This window comes from Oncorhynchus masou, chromosome 9 (assembly GCF_036934945.1).
Source record: "Oncorhynchus masou masou isolate Uvic2021 chromosome 9, UVic_Omas_1.1, whole genome shotgun sequence".
NCBI lineage: Eukaryota > Metazoa > Chordata > Actinopteri > Salmoniformes > Salmonidae > Oncorhynchus > Oncorhynchus masou.
The window spans coordinates 48,681,764-48,696,590 of NC_088220.1; the positions used below are offsets into that span (position 1 = coordinate 48,681,764).

At 42.8% G+C, this 14,827-nt stretch overlaps 1 protein-coding gene across 1 annotated transcript in view; it reads left to right on the forward strand.

Annotated features, from left to right (window-relative positions):
- LOC135546099 (uncharacterized) overlaps nucleotides 1–14,134 on the forward strand; it is a 30,244-nt gene extending 16,110 nt beyond the window's left edge. The window contains exons 10-14 of the mRNA XM_064974253.1: nucleotides 3,355–3,455; nucleotides 3,969–4,198; nucleotides 11,500–11,822; nucleotides 11,940–11,996; nucleotides 12,132–14,134. Coding sequence (XP_064830325.1) covers nucleotides 3,355–3,455; nucleotides 3,969–4,198; nucleotides 11,500–11,822; nucleotides 11,940–11,996; nucleotides 12,132–12,412 — 992 coding nt within the window. The 3' untranslated portion in view covers nucleotides 12,413–14,134. The remainder of the gene's footprint in view (nucleotides 1–3,354; nucleotides 3,456–3,968; nucleotides 4,199–11,499; nucleotides 11,823–11,939; nucleotides 11,997–12,131) is intronic.
- Nucleotides 14,135–14,827: the final 693 nt, after the last annotated feature.

The window sequence follows — 14,827 nt, forward strand, 5'->3', positions numbered from 1 at the left end:
ACACGTGTGTGTGTACACACGTGTGTGTGTGTGTACACACGTGTGTGTGTACACGTGTGTGTGTACACACGTGTGTGTGTGTGTGTGTACACACGTGTGTGTGTGTGTGTGTGTACACGTGTGTGTGTGTGTGTGTGTACACACGTGTGTGTACACACGTGTGTGTGTGTGTGTGTGTGTACACACGTGTGTGTGTGTGTGTGTACACACGTGTGTGTGTGTGTGTGTACACACGTGTGTGTGTGTGTGTGTGTACACACGTGTGTGTACACACGTGTGTGTGTGTGTGTGTGTGTACACACGTGTGTGTGTGTGTGTGTGTGTACACACGTGTGTGTGTGTGTGTGTGTGTACACACGTGTGTGTGTGTGTGTGTGTGTGTGTGTGTGTGTACACACGTGTGTGTGTACACACGTGTGTGTGTGTACACACGTGTGTGTGTGTGTACACACGTGTGTGACACACGTGTGTACACACGTGTGTGTGTGTACACACGTGTGTGTGTGTGTACACACGTGTGTGTGTGTGTACACACGTGTGTGTGTGTGTACACACGTGTGTACACACGTGTGTGTGTACACACGTGTGTACACACGTGTGTGTACACACGTGTGTGCACACGTGTGTGTGTGTGTACACGTGTGTGCACACACACACGTGTGTACACACGTGTGTGCACGTGTGTGTGTGTACACACGTGTGTGCACACACACACGTGTACACACGTGTGTACACACGTGTGTGTGTGTACACACGTGTGTGCACACACACACGTGTGTACACACGTGTGTACACGTGTGTGTGTGTGTACACACGTGTGTGCACACACACACGTGTGTACACACGTGTGTACACACGTGTGTGTGTGTACACACGTGTGTGTGTGTGTGTGTGTGCACACGTGTGTGTGTGTACACACGTGTACACACACACACACACACACGTGTGTACACACACACACGTGTACACACACACACACACGTGTGTACACACACACACGTGTGTACACACACACACACACGCACACACACACACGTGTGTACACACACACACACACACGTGTGTACACACACACACACGTGTGTACACACACACACACACGTGTGTACACACACACGTGTGTACACACACACGTGTACACACACACACACACACGTGTGTACACACACACACACACACACGTGTGTACACACACACGTGTGTACACACACACACACACACACGTACGTGTGTACACACACACACACACACACGTACGTGTGTACACACACACACACACACGTGTGTACACACACACACACGTGTGTACACACACACACACACACGTGTGTACACACACACACGTGTGTACACACACACACACACACACACACACACACACACACACACACGTGTACACACACACACACGTACACACACACACACACACGTGTGTACACACACACACACGTGTGTACACACACACACACACACGTGTGTGTACACACACACACGTGTACACACGTGTGTGTGTGTACACACGTGTGTACACACGTGTGTGTGTGTACACACGTGTGTACACACGGGTGTGTGTGTACACACACACACACGTGTGTGTACACACGTGTGTACACACGTGTGTGTGTGTACACACGTGTGTACACACGTGTGTGTGTGTGTACACACGTGTGTACACACGTGTGTGTGTGTACACACGTGTGTACACACGTGTGTGTGTACACACGTGTGTACACACGTGTGTGTGTGTACACACGTGTGTACACACGTGTGTGTGTGTGTGTGTGTACACACGTGTGTGTGTGTGTGTGTGTGTGTGTGTGTGTGTGTGTGTGTGTGTGTGTGTGTGTGTGTGTGTGTGTGTGTGTGTGTGTACACACGTGTGTGTGTGTACACACGTGTGTGTGTGTACACACGTGTGTGTGTGTGCACACGTGTGTGTGTGTGCACACGTGTGTGTGTACACACGTGTGTGTGTGTGTGTGTACACACGTGCGTGCGTGTGTGTGTGTGTGTGTGTGTACACACGTGTGTGTGTACACACGTGTGTACACACACACACACACACACGTGTGTACACACACGTGTACACACACACACACACACGCACGCACGCACACACGTGTGTACACACGTGTGTGTGTACACACGTGTGTGTGTGTACACACGTGTGTGTGTGTACACACGTGTGTGTGTGTGTGTGTACACACGTGTGTGTGTGTGTGTACACACGTGTGTGTGTGTGTGTACACACGTGTGTGTACACACGTGTGTGTGTACACACGTGTGTGTGTGGTGTGTACACACGTGTGTGTGTGTGGTGTGTACACACGTGTGTGTGTGTACACACGTGTGTGTGTGTGTGTACACACGTGTGTGTGTGTGTACACACGTGTGTGTGTGTGTGTGTGTACACACGTGTGTGTGTGTGCACACGTGTGTGTGTGTGTGTACACACGTGTGTGTGTGTGTGTACACACGTGTGTGTGTGTGTACACACGTGTGTGTGTGTGTGTGTGTGTACACACGTGTGTGTGTGTGTGTACACACGTGTGTGTGTGTACACACGTGTGTGTGTGTGTGTGTGTACACACGTGTGTGTGTGTACACACGTGTGTGTGTGTGTGTGTGTACACACGTGTGTGTGTGTGTGTGTGTACACACGTGTGTGTGTGTGTGTGTGTACACACGTGTGTGTGTGTGTGTACACACGTGTGTGTGTGTGTGTGTACACACGTGTGTGTGTGTGTGTGTGTACACACGTGTGTGTGTGTGTATATATGTGTGTGTATATATGTGTGTGTATATACGTGTGTGTATATATGTGTGTGTACACACGTGTGTGTATATATGTGTGTGTACACACGTGTGTGTGTGTATATATGTGTGTGTACACACGTGTGTGTGTATATATGTGTGTGTACACACGTGTATGTGTGTACACACGTGTGTGTGTGTGTATATATGTGTGTGTATATGTGTGTGTGTATATATATGTGTGTGTATATATATACATAAACACACGTGTGTGTATATACGTGTGTGTGTGTATATGTATGTATATATATATATATATATATATATATACATAAACACACGTGTGTGTGTATATATATATACACACATATATACATAAACACACGTGTGTGTGTGTATGTATGTCCATAATGCACCAAATACAGTATGTAGGTGAAAGAGTCTATTTTCTAACAGATGACCCTTTTTTTTCAGCAGTCGTCACACTGTATAGTAAGGATGTTGATTTTATCGTATGAACAGTATACTCTGCCATGTTAGACTAATCATTTCCTGATCATCTCCATCTCTGTCCTTCCTCCTTCCCATCTCTCTAACCAGGTCTCCACGATAATGCTGGCTGTGGCTCTCAGGTTTACAATCCAGACAACAAGATCTGCTGTGCCGGGAAGCTGTCCAATAGGGTGCTCGGAAAAAACCTGGTGAGTCCATTAACCCACAGACCTAAGGCCTACAGCTAAAGCCTAGTTCATTGAACATCCTCCACTACGTTAGGTTTAATTCTCATCTCAGTCAAATTGAAGTTAAACAGCTAAATCCCTCTGTCGTTGTTGGTCAAGGCATGAAGACAATGCTGTACACTACAGGGATGTATCTGTGTATTTTTTAAATGGTCAAAATAACTCAAAGCGGCATTATAATACAAGGATGAAACTGTTGTCCACAGACCCATTTCAGTTCGCTCAGAATGTTTAGACAGGGCCCCATTTGGAAGTGGGTGTCCTTTACTCCAAGCCAATGTCCTAGAGTGCTGTTTGATCTAAAAGTGTATCAGGGAGAAAATCTGCCCCATGATTTGCCTGTAACAAGGTCTATTTTATGATTGTGTGTGAATTTAGGGAATGCACATGCTATGGTGTGTTTGCATGAAATTGTCTGTATTTAATGTCCTGTATTTGTGTCTATTATTCATGCTTTGTGTGTGTCTCTCCCAGTGCTGCGGTAAAACTCCCTATGCTGTAGAGGACCGAGGGGTGCTGTGCTGTAACCAGATGTTGCACCTTGGGGTGGAGGCTGGGCACCAGTGCTCCCCAGGTGGCCACTTGTATCTGCCATCCCGTGAAATTGTGTGTGAGTCACGCATTCATCTCAACGATCTAGGCAAACACTGCTGTGGAGAAGAGACCTACTACCCTCAGGATGAAATCTGCTGCAGCGGACACAAGTGAGTTTCTTTGTAGGGTGGAAACTGTAGGTAGTTGAACCTAGCCAGGCAGTTTATCCCAAAGACGTGAGGTTATCACTGTCTGCAAGCCCAGTTCAGAGTCCCTAAGGGCTAACATCAGTTGTGAGTGACGCATTTGAATCTATTGTTTTGGCTGAATCCCAAATCACTCCCTTCCCCTCACCCCTCCATTTGCACGTTAACACGCACCTCCTCTAAGTGTCTCAAAGCTGAGGGAGTGAAGATTATCGAGGGAGTGAAGATTATCGAGGGAGTGAAGATTATCGAGGGTGTAGCGGCCAATTCGACCACCCAGCAAGGCTGCCGGCTCCTGAGCCAGGTGATATCCCAACATGCACAGAGTTTGCTCAATTTCATGCAGAAGAAGGAAAAGGCGATTCTAATTATGAGCCATGAGTATTATTTTTGTCTCTGATTTCAAGGTATGAAACATTTTTAAAAAATATTTAAAAAAAAGTTTAACCTCTGGTACAACAACAGCCAGTGAAATTGCAGGGTGCCAAATTCAAAACAGAAGTCCCAAAATTCAAATTCCTCAAACATACAAGTATTTTACACCATTTTAAAGATAAACGTCTTGTAAATCCAGCCCCAGTGTCTGAGTTCAAATAGGCTTAATGGCGAAAGCTCACCAAACGATTGTTAGGTCAGCACCTAGTCACAGAACCAGACAGCCATTTTCCAGCCAAGGCTAGGGCTCACAAAAGTCAGAAATGGCGATTAAATGAATCCCTAACCTTTGATCATCAGATGGCACTCACAGGACTTCATGTTACAAAATAAATGTGTGTTTTGTTCGATAAAGTTAATCCTTATGTCCAAAAACCTAATTTGAAATTTGTTCAGAAATGCATTGTCTCAACCAAACATTCGGTGAAAGTTTAGAGCCACATCAATTAACAGAAATACTCATCAAAGACATTGATAAAAAGATACAAGTGTTAAACATAGGAATACAGAAACTTCTCCTCAATGCAACCGCTGTGTCAGATTTCAAAGGCTTTACGGCAAAACCCATAGTCATTTTCCAACCAAGGAGAGTGTCACAAATGTCAGAAATAGCATTAAAATTAATCACTTACCTTTGATCTTCATCTGGTGGCACTCCCAAGTCTCCATGTTAGCCAACACCTGTGCTATAAAGTTCATCTTTATGTTCAAATACCGTTTTGTTGGTGCGTTTAGTTCAGAAATCCAAAGGCACAATGCGCGCTGTCAACACCAAGATGGAAAGTCCAAAAAGTACAATAAAAGATAGTAGAAACATGTCAAACGGTGTTTAAAATCAATCCTCAGGTTGTTTTTGTCAATATTTCAACCGGACAAAAGCTTTGTCAGTGGAAAAGGTAAACAAGAAATGCGTGCTTCCGATCATGTGCTTGGTTCATGTCTGGAAATTTCCACTGTACTCTCATTGAAAAATGAGGGAGACACATCGCTTTCAGAGTAGAAGCCTGAAACAATGCCTAAAGACTGGTCACATGTTGAGGAAGCCATAGAGATCGTGAACTGGGTCCCAAGTCTTTGTATAATGGATAGGCTTTCAATGGAAAAACAGCCTTTCAAAATAATAGTACTTCCAAGGTTGGATTTTCTTTGGGTTTTCGCCTGCCATATCAGTTCTGTTTATACTCAGACATTAATTTAACAGTTTTGGAAACTTTAGAGTTTTCTATCCAAATCTACTAATTATATGAATATCCTAGTTTACGGGCCTGAGTAGCAGGCAGTTTAATTTGGGCACGCTTTTTTTTCATCTGGAGGTGAAAATACCGCCCCCTGCCCAAGACAGGTTAATTGTTACTTCGGTTTATATATTGTAAAACGATGAGGTAATTTGTTAATTTAAATATCATGCCCATTTGATTTAACCTCTTACATCTATGGGGGCGCTATTTCATTTTTGGATGAAAAACGTTCCCGTTTTAAACCAGATATTTTGTCACAAAGATGCTCGACTATGCATATAATTGATAGCTTTCGAAAGAAAACACTCTGACGTGTCCAGAACTACCAAGATATTCTCTGTGCGTGCCCTAGAACGTGAGCTTCAGGCAAAACCAAGATGAGATGGCATCCAGGAAATGAGCAGGATTTGAGGCTCTGTTTTCCATTGTCTCCTTATATGGCTGTGAATGCGAGAGGAATGAGCCTGCCCTTTCTGTCGTTTCCCCAAGGTGTCTGCAGCATTGTGACGTATTTGTAGGCAGATCATTGGAAGATTGACCATAAGAGACCACATTTACCAGGTGTCCGCCCGGTGTCCTGCGCCGAAATTGGTGCGCAAAAGTCACCTGCCAGTATTTTTCCATGCGATACAGAGAGGAAAGCAAGCTTCCACGAACTGCATATCAATGAAGAGATATGTGAAAAAACACCTTGAGGATTGATTCCAAACAACGTTTGCCATGTTTCGGTCGATATTATGTAGTTAATCCGGAAAAAGTTTTACGTTGTAGGTGACTGAATTTTCGGTTCGTTTCGGTAGCCAGACGCAATGTAGAAAACGGAACGATTTCTCCTACACAGACGCTTTCAGGAAAAACTGCGCATTTGGTATGTAACAGAGTCTCCTCATTGAAAACATCAGAAGCTCTTCAAAGGTAAATGATTTTATTTATTTGGTTATCTGGTTTTTGTGAAAATGTTGCGTGCTAAATGCTACTCAAAATGCTATGCTAGCTTTGCATACTCTTACACAAATTACACAAATTAGTCAATTTCTATGGTTCAAAAGCATATTTTGAAAATCTGAGATGACAGTGTTGTTAAGAAAAGGCTAAGCTTGAGAGCAGACGCATTATTTTCATTTTATTTGCGATTTTCAGAAATCGTTAACGTTGCGTTATGCTAATGAGCCTGAGGCTTTAGTCACAAACCCGGATCCGGTATGGGGAGTTTCAAGAAGTTAAATGTGTAACATGAATTGCATCATTAAAGTAATGAGTGTCCTGAAGCTGAGGGGTTTATTGATCCTCTTGAAGTCACCCTCTGAGTTTCGTCAGCAACAATTGAGGGCCCTCCGAGCAAGTTGGTAGGGGCGTGGGGCTGGTTTAGGATTGAATGATGTACAACGGCTTCAAGACGCTGATCTAGAGTAAAAGTTTGAATACACTGCCCTAACCAAATAAGAGGATCCCCCCCCCAAAAAAAATATTTTGCTGATGGGTTTCTCTCCAAATACATTTAAACTCAATTTTTCACAATTCCTGACATTTAATCACAGTAAAATATTCCCTGTCTTAGGTCAGTTAGGATCAACACTTTATTTTAAGAATGTGAAATGTCATAGTGGAGAACTATTTATTTCTTTCATCACATTCCTTGTGGGTCAGAAATGTACATACACCCAATTAGCATTTGGTAGCTGTTACGGTTTTCTTCTGACGAAGAGTTGTAGCAAGGATCGGACCAAAATGCGGCGTGGTAATTTTCATACATGTTTAATGAACGAATAAACACGAACAATACAAAACAACAAAGGTAACGTGAGAACCTAAACAGTCCTATCTGGTGACAACAAACACAGAGAGGAACAATCACCCACCACTCACTCAAAGAATATGGCTGCCTAAATATGGTTCCCAATCAGAGACAACAATAAACACCTGCCTCTGATTGAGAACCACTCCAGACAGCCATAGACTATGCTAGATACCCCCACTAAGCCACACACCCAATATCTAACAAAACCCCAAGACAAAACACACCACAATAAACCCATGTCACACCCTGTCCTGACCAAATAAATGAAGACAAACACAATATACTTCGACCAGGGCGTGACCGTAGCATTGCTTTTAAATTGTTTAACTTGGGTCAAACCTTTCCTGTAAGCCTACCACAAGCTTCCCACAATAAGTTGGATGAATTTTGGCCCATTCCTCCTGACAGAGCTGGTGTAACTGAATCAGGTTTGATGCCTCCTTGCTCGCACACACCTTTTCAGTTCTGCCCACATTTTTTTTATAGGATTGAGGTCAGGACTTTGTGATGGCCACTCCAATACCTTGACTTTGTTGTCCTTAAGCCATTTTGCCACAACTTTGGAAATGTGCTTGGGCTCATTGTCCTTTTGGAAGACCCATGTGTGACCAAGCTTCAACTTCCTGACTGATGTCTTGAGATGTTGCTTCAATATATCCACATTTTCTCTCCTCATGATGCCATCTATTTTGTGACGTGCACCAGTACCTCCTGCAGCAAAGTACCCCCACAACATGATGCAAATCAAATCTGTCGTTCTGCCACTGAACAGGCAGTTAACCCACTGTTCCTAGGACGTCATTGAAAATAAGATTTTGTTCTTAACTGACTTACCTAGTTAAATAAAGGTAAAATAAAAAATAAGCTTGGCACATCTAGCCACTGGGATTTTTGCCCATTCTTCAAGGCAAATCTGCTCCAGCTCCTTGAAGCTGGTGTACAGCAATCTTTAAGTCATACCACAGATTCTCAATTGGATTGGGGTCTGAAATTTGTTTTAGCAGTATGCTTAGGGTTATTGCCCTGCTGGAAGGTGAACCTCCATCCCAGATTCAAATCTCTGGAAGACTGAAACAGGTTAAACTCAAGAATTTCCCTGTATTTAGCACCATCCATCATTCCTTCAAGTCTGACCAGTTTCCCAGTCCCTGGATATTAAAAACATCCCCACAGCATGATGCTGCCACCACAATGCTTCACTGTGGAGGTGGTGTTCTTGCGGTGATGAGAGATGTTGGGTTTGCTCCAGACATAGCATTTTCCTTGATGTCCAAAAAGCTACAATTTAGTCTTATCTGACCAGAGTACCTTCTATGTGTTTTGGGAGTCTCCCACATGCCTTTTGGCGAACAAAAAACGTGTTTGATTATTTTTTTCTTTAAGCAATGTCTTTTCTCTGGTCGCTCTTCCATAAATCCCAGCTCTGTGGAGTGTTCGGCTTAAAGTGGTCCTATGGACAGACACTCTAATCTCCGTTGTGGAGCTTTGTAGCACCTTCAGGGTTATCTTTGGTCTCTTTGTTGCCTTTCTGATTAATGCCCTCCTTGCCTCTGAGTTTTGGTGGGCGGCCCTCTCGGCAGATCTTTTGGGGTGCCATATTCTTTCCATTTTTAAATAATGGATTTAATGGAGCTCTGTGGGATGTTCAAAGTTTCAGATTTTCTTTCTAGCCCAACCCTGATCTATACTTATCCACAACATTGTCCCTGACCTGCTTGGAGAGCTCCTTGGTCTTCATGGTGCCGTTTGCTTGGTGGTGCCCCTTGATGCGTGGTGTTGCAGACTCTGGGGACTTTCAGAACAGGTGTATATATACTGAGATCATGTGACAGATCATATGACACTTAGAATGCACACTGGTGGACTTCTGAAGGTAATTGGTTGTACCAGATCTTATATAAGGGCTTCATAGAAAGGGGGTGAATACATATGCACGCACCACTTTTCCTTTTTTTTGTATAATTCTTTTGAAAAATTTTTTTTTCATTTCTTCACCATTTTGAACTATTTTGAGTATGTCCATCACTTGAAATCCAAATAAAAATCCATTTAAATTACAGATTGTAATGCAACAAAATGGGAAAAACACAAGGGATGAATGCTTTTGCAAAGCACTGTATATACAGTGGGGCAAACAAGTATTTAGTCAGCCACCAATTGTGCAAGTTCTTCCACTTCAAAAGATGAGGCCTGTAATTTTAATCATTGGTACACTTCAACTATGACAGACAAAATGAGAGAACAAATCCAGAAAATCACAGGATTTTTTAAATTAATTTATTTGCAAATTATGGTCGAAAATAAGTATTTGGTCACCTACAAACAAGATTTCTGTCTCTCACAGACCTGTAACTTCTTCTTGAAGAGGCTCCTCTGTCCTCCACTCGTCACCTGTATTAATGGCACCTGTTTGAACTTGTTATCAGTATAAAAGACACCTGTCCACAACCTCAAACAGTCACACTCAACTCCACTATGGCCAAGACCAAAGAGCTGTCAAAGGACACCAGAAACAAAATTGTAGACCTGCACCAGGCTGGGAAGACAATCTGCCAGACGTGTCCCCCTGCTTAAGCCAGTACATGTCCAGGCCCGTCTGAAGTTTGCTAGGGAGCATTTGTATTATCCAGAAGAAGATTGGGAGAATGTCATATGGTCAGATGAAACCAAAATATAACTTTTGGTAAAAATTCAGCTCGTCGTGTTTGGAGGACAAAGAATGCTGAGTTGCATCCAAAGAACACCATACCTACTGTGACGCATGGGGGTGGAAACATCATGCTTTGGGGCTGTTTTTCTGCAAAGGGACCAGGATGACTGATCCGTGTAATGGAAAGAATGAATGGGGCCATGTATCATGAGATTTTGAGTGAAAACCTCCTTCCACCAGCAAGGGCATTGAAGATGAAACGTGGATGGGTCTTTCAGCATGACAATGATCTCAAACACACCGCCCGGGCAACGGAGTTGCTTCGTAAGAAGCATTTCAAGGTCCTGGAGTGGCCTACCAGTCTCCAGATCTCTATCCCATAAATCTTTGGAGGGAGTTGAAAGTCCGTGTTGCCCAGCAACAGCCCCAAAACATCACTGCTCTAGAGGAGATCTGCATGGAGGAATGTGCCAAAATACCAGCAACACTGTGAAAACCTTGTGAAGACTTACAGAAAACATTTGACCTCTGTCATTGCCAACAAAGGGTATATAACAAAGTATTGAGAAACTTTTGTTATTTACCAACTAGTTATTTTCCACCATAATTTGCAAATAGATTCATAAAAAATCCTACAATTTGATTTTCTGGATTTCTTTTCTAATTTTGTCTGTCATAGTTGAAGTGTACCTATGATGCAAATTACAGGCCTCATCTTTTTAAGTGGGAGAACTTGCACAATTCGTGGCTGACTAAATACTTTTTTGCCCCACTGTACACCCTCTTGTGAATTGAAGGAAAAAGAAAACACAGACATGAGGTTTTTTTTTTTCTTACATTTTTTTTGTGGAAGGCTGGCTCCCATGGCATCCATGAATGCACGCCATTGGTCATGTCTTCATTGTTCAATCTGTTGATTTCAAGTTCTCAATGAGATACAAATCATAATTCTTATAGCTTGAACTCTCCATATTCCATTTCCTTGCTATTCATTGAAATAGACTGGGTAAAATCCAATCAATTATAATTAATCATCATTACACATGGCTCTGAGTTCACCCAACATGACAGCACAATAGGCACCAAAATCTGAGAGATATGGGCTCTCTTGGTATTGGGAGGTCAAATATCTTTCTCTGCACAGACACCGCAGGTTGGGGAACATGTCCTGCTGCGGACGGAAGGCCTACGACCCCAGCAGTGGCCAGATGAAGTGCTGTGCAGATACTCTGTACAACCAGCAGGTTCGGGACAAGCTCTCAGAGGATGCCCAGTGCTGTGGGAATATCCTGATGGAGGCCGGCTCCACCTGCTGCTCCGCCCCAGGACTAGACCTGCTCTACCCTACCCAGCCAGGGTTCACCTGCTGTGGGCACCGCTACCCCAACTCCTCCCTGTGGTCTTGCTGTGCGGGCGTCCTGCACCCAAGGACTGAACGAAACACCACCAGCATGAACATGATTCCAGGTCAGTGGGAACAGGATTCACTCCGAACCTGACTCCCATTTGGGTGTGTTTTGATTGGTCCCTGTCTGGATTCTGTCTTATAGCCCATTTGATTAGACTGTTGTTCATTATCCTCAGGACTTAGGATTCTACCACTGGGGGACCTGAGGACGGAAAAGTTGTGTGACAACAAAGGTAAGCCCTCCAGTTTGAAGCACAGGATGAAAGTCAACATGACTCAATACTTCGGCCTTTAGCAAGAACCTTTAGGAAGCAATTTAATCTACTTTTAAGGGAAGCACAACACTGATCTAAATTTTGTGTGTCCAGTTCTGCTTGGGACAGTGGAGAGTGTGTCTGTGAAGAAGAATACGCGATCCATTGTGATGGTGAACGTCATGTCCATGCAGGCCTGGCGTGGCCATGTCAACGCTCTGCCTTCCCCTCACTACCTCACATTACCCGACCACTGCAGCTCTCCTGAATTGGTGCCAGGCAACACTTACCTCTGGGTGAAAACAAGACATTTCTCAGACACCATAAACGTAATCTCTGATCTCAGCGACCATCCCTCCCCTCTCCATTCCATCCTGTCCAGGTGCTCAAAGTGATACATTTAACCATGTTGAGGGTATTGTGTTTATAAACAATGGCACAAAAAAAGCAGTAACATTTTACTTGACACCCAGTGACAGTCATGTCCATTTCATAATATGTCATAACAGCTGACAACCTGTCATAACGTTTATGATATGGTCATAACACTGTCATGACAAATATTTAAACTTGTGACGTATATTGAGTTATTTTATCGCTGGTTATGACACCTACATAAGAGTAAAAAAACACAACCTACTACGGTAGTTATTTTATGGCTGGCTATGGCACCTACATAAGAGTGTCAACCTACCACACAAGACAAAACATTCCATTACACCATAGCCTACATGTCAACAGTATGTTTATGCTAATATATATATATACACACACACACGCGCGCATGTATATGCACACACTGTATATATTTTTTTAATTGACCATATTAAATTATCATTGTGATTATGCACACATTGATGCCACACATGCCCATACCCCAATGCTCTGTTGCTGATGACTGGGATAAATGTAGGGGCAGATTTCAAGAGCAGGACAAGGCGCCCTCTTTTTTTTTTGACTGATATATATATATATATATATGGGCATGTAAAGCGTATCCGGCTTATATAATTATGATGGTCATAATGCTTCTTGACATGGTCATTAAAGTGAACATTTCTTAGTCCAAGTAAAGTGACAGGATGGCCATCAAGCATGAGTGTCCTAAAAAAACGTGACTGTAAAGAATTCACAGCAACAACAAAGGGTGTAAGAAACCGACTTTCAAACCAAAGGAAATTGCACTCTTATTTAGGTGTCATTGTCAGCCATAGAATAACGCTCTCTACAGTATGCCACAACAGGTATAAACGTATGGGTCATGACAGTGTTATTACCATATGACACTGGGTGGCAAGTGAAGTTTGAGCAAAAAGCTTCTATTTTTGCTTCTGATGGGGTAGGACATTTGAACTAAGCAAATGAGGCATGCGTTATATTCTTCAAGAAACAATTTGTATGTCATTCATTTAAAAGTCCAAAAATGTATGTACAGTAGCTATCACAGATGGCCTCTTTTATGTTATCAATAGATGTTTAAGTTATTTTTTGATTTGCTTACAAAAATTGACCACAGTTTATGGTCTCAAGGAGTCATATCTCAGGATAAGCCATATTTTATGATTGTCTGGGTGGTGTTTTCCTTTAATGCTAATGCAATTGTATTGTCTTCGATTCCCTCCTTCAATTCCATACTGAAGCTATTTCTTAATTGAAAATTAATTTGTTCTACGTGACACTAACAGCGTAAGAGTAAACCTGTCTGTGAAGTGATTTGTGGTGGGGGTGGGGGGTGCAGCAGGTCGTTACATGCTCGCCCACTCCTACAAGTTGCCTCTGAGACTCGTTCCACCAATGCAATAACATCCCAGGGCACTGGGTCAATGAGCAGAGTATGTTAATGAATAAAGTATTGTGAAACTATGTAGAAATGAGACGGAATGCTTATTATGTAGTTGACAACCGCCTGGTTCATCACAACTGACTGAATCTGAGGTGACCTCAGACAGAAGAGACGTTGCCTGAAGCTGGAATTTGGGTCGCCATGAGCCATGCTTTTCCTCAGGGTACACCTTTACACAATGAGGTTGAAGCCCGTGGGGCCGGAGTTGAAGACCCATCAAAGTTATTCCACCACAGCACAAGATCGGTAAGTGTCACAATTTAAATTTTACATTGATAAGTTGTTTTGTAATGTTTGATTATAAACAAAATTTGCACAGCAGAGCTCAATACTACGGACTGTGTGTTTGTCAGTATTCCTACTAATGCATTAATAGAAACTTCGAAGAATAAAGCAATCTTCTCTCAAACACATTAAATGTTGGGGGTGGACCCCTCAAGACCTTAGGTGTTTTACTACATTACTACTTCAAATCAAATTTTATTTGTCACATACACATGGTTAGCAGATGTTAATGCGAGTGTAGCGAAATGCTTGTGCTTCTAGTTCCGACAATGCAGTAATAACCAACAAGTAATCTAACTAACAATTCCTAAACTACTGTCTTATACACAGTGTAAGGGGATAAAGAATATGTACATAAGGATATATGAATGAGTGATGGTACAGAGCAGCATAGGCAAGATACAGTAGATGGTATCGAGTACAGTATATACATATGAGTATGTAAACAAAGTGGCATAGTTAAAGTGGCTAGTGATACATGTATTACATAAGGATGCAGTCGATGAAGCAGTCGATGTATGCATATGAGATGAATAATGTAGGGTAAGTAACATTATATAAGGTAGCATTGTTTAAAGTGGCTAGTGATATATTTACTACATTTCCGATCAATTCCCATTATTAAAGTGGCTGGAGTTGAGTCAGTGTGTTGGCAGCAGCCACTCAATGTTAGTGGTTGCTG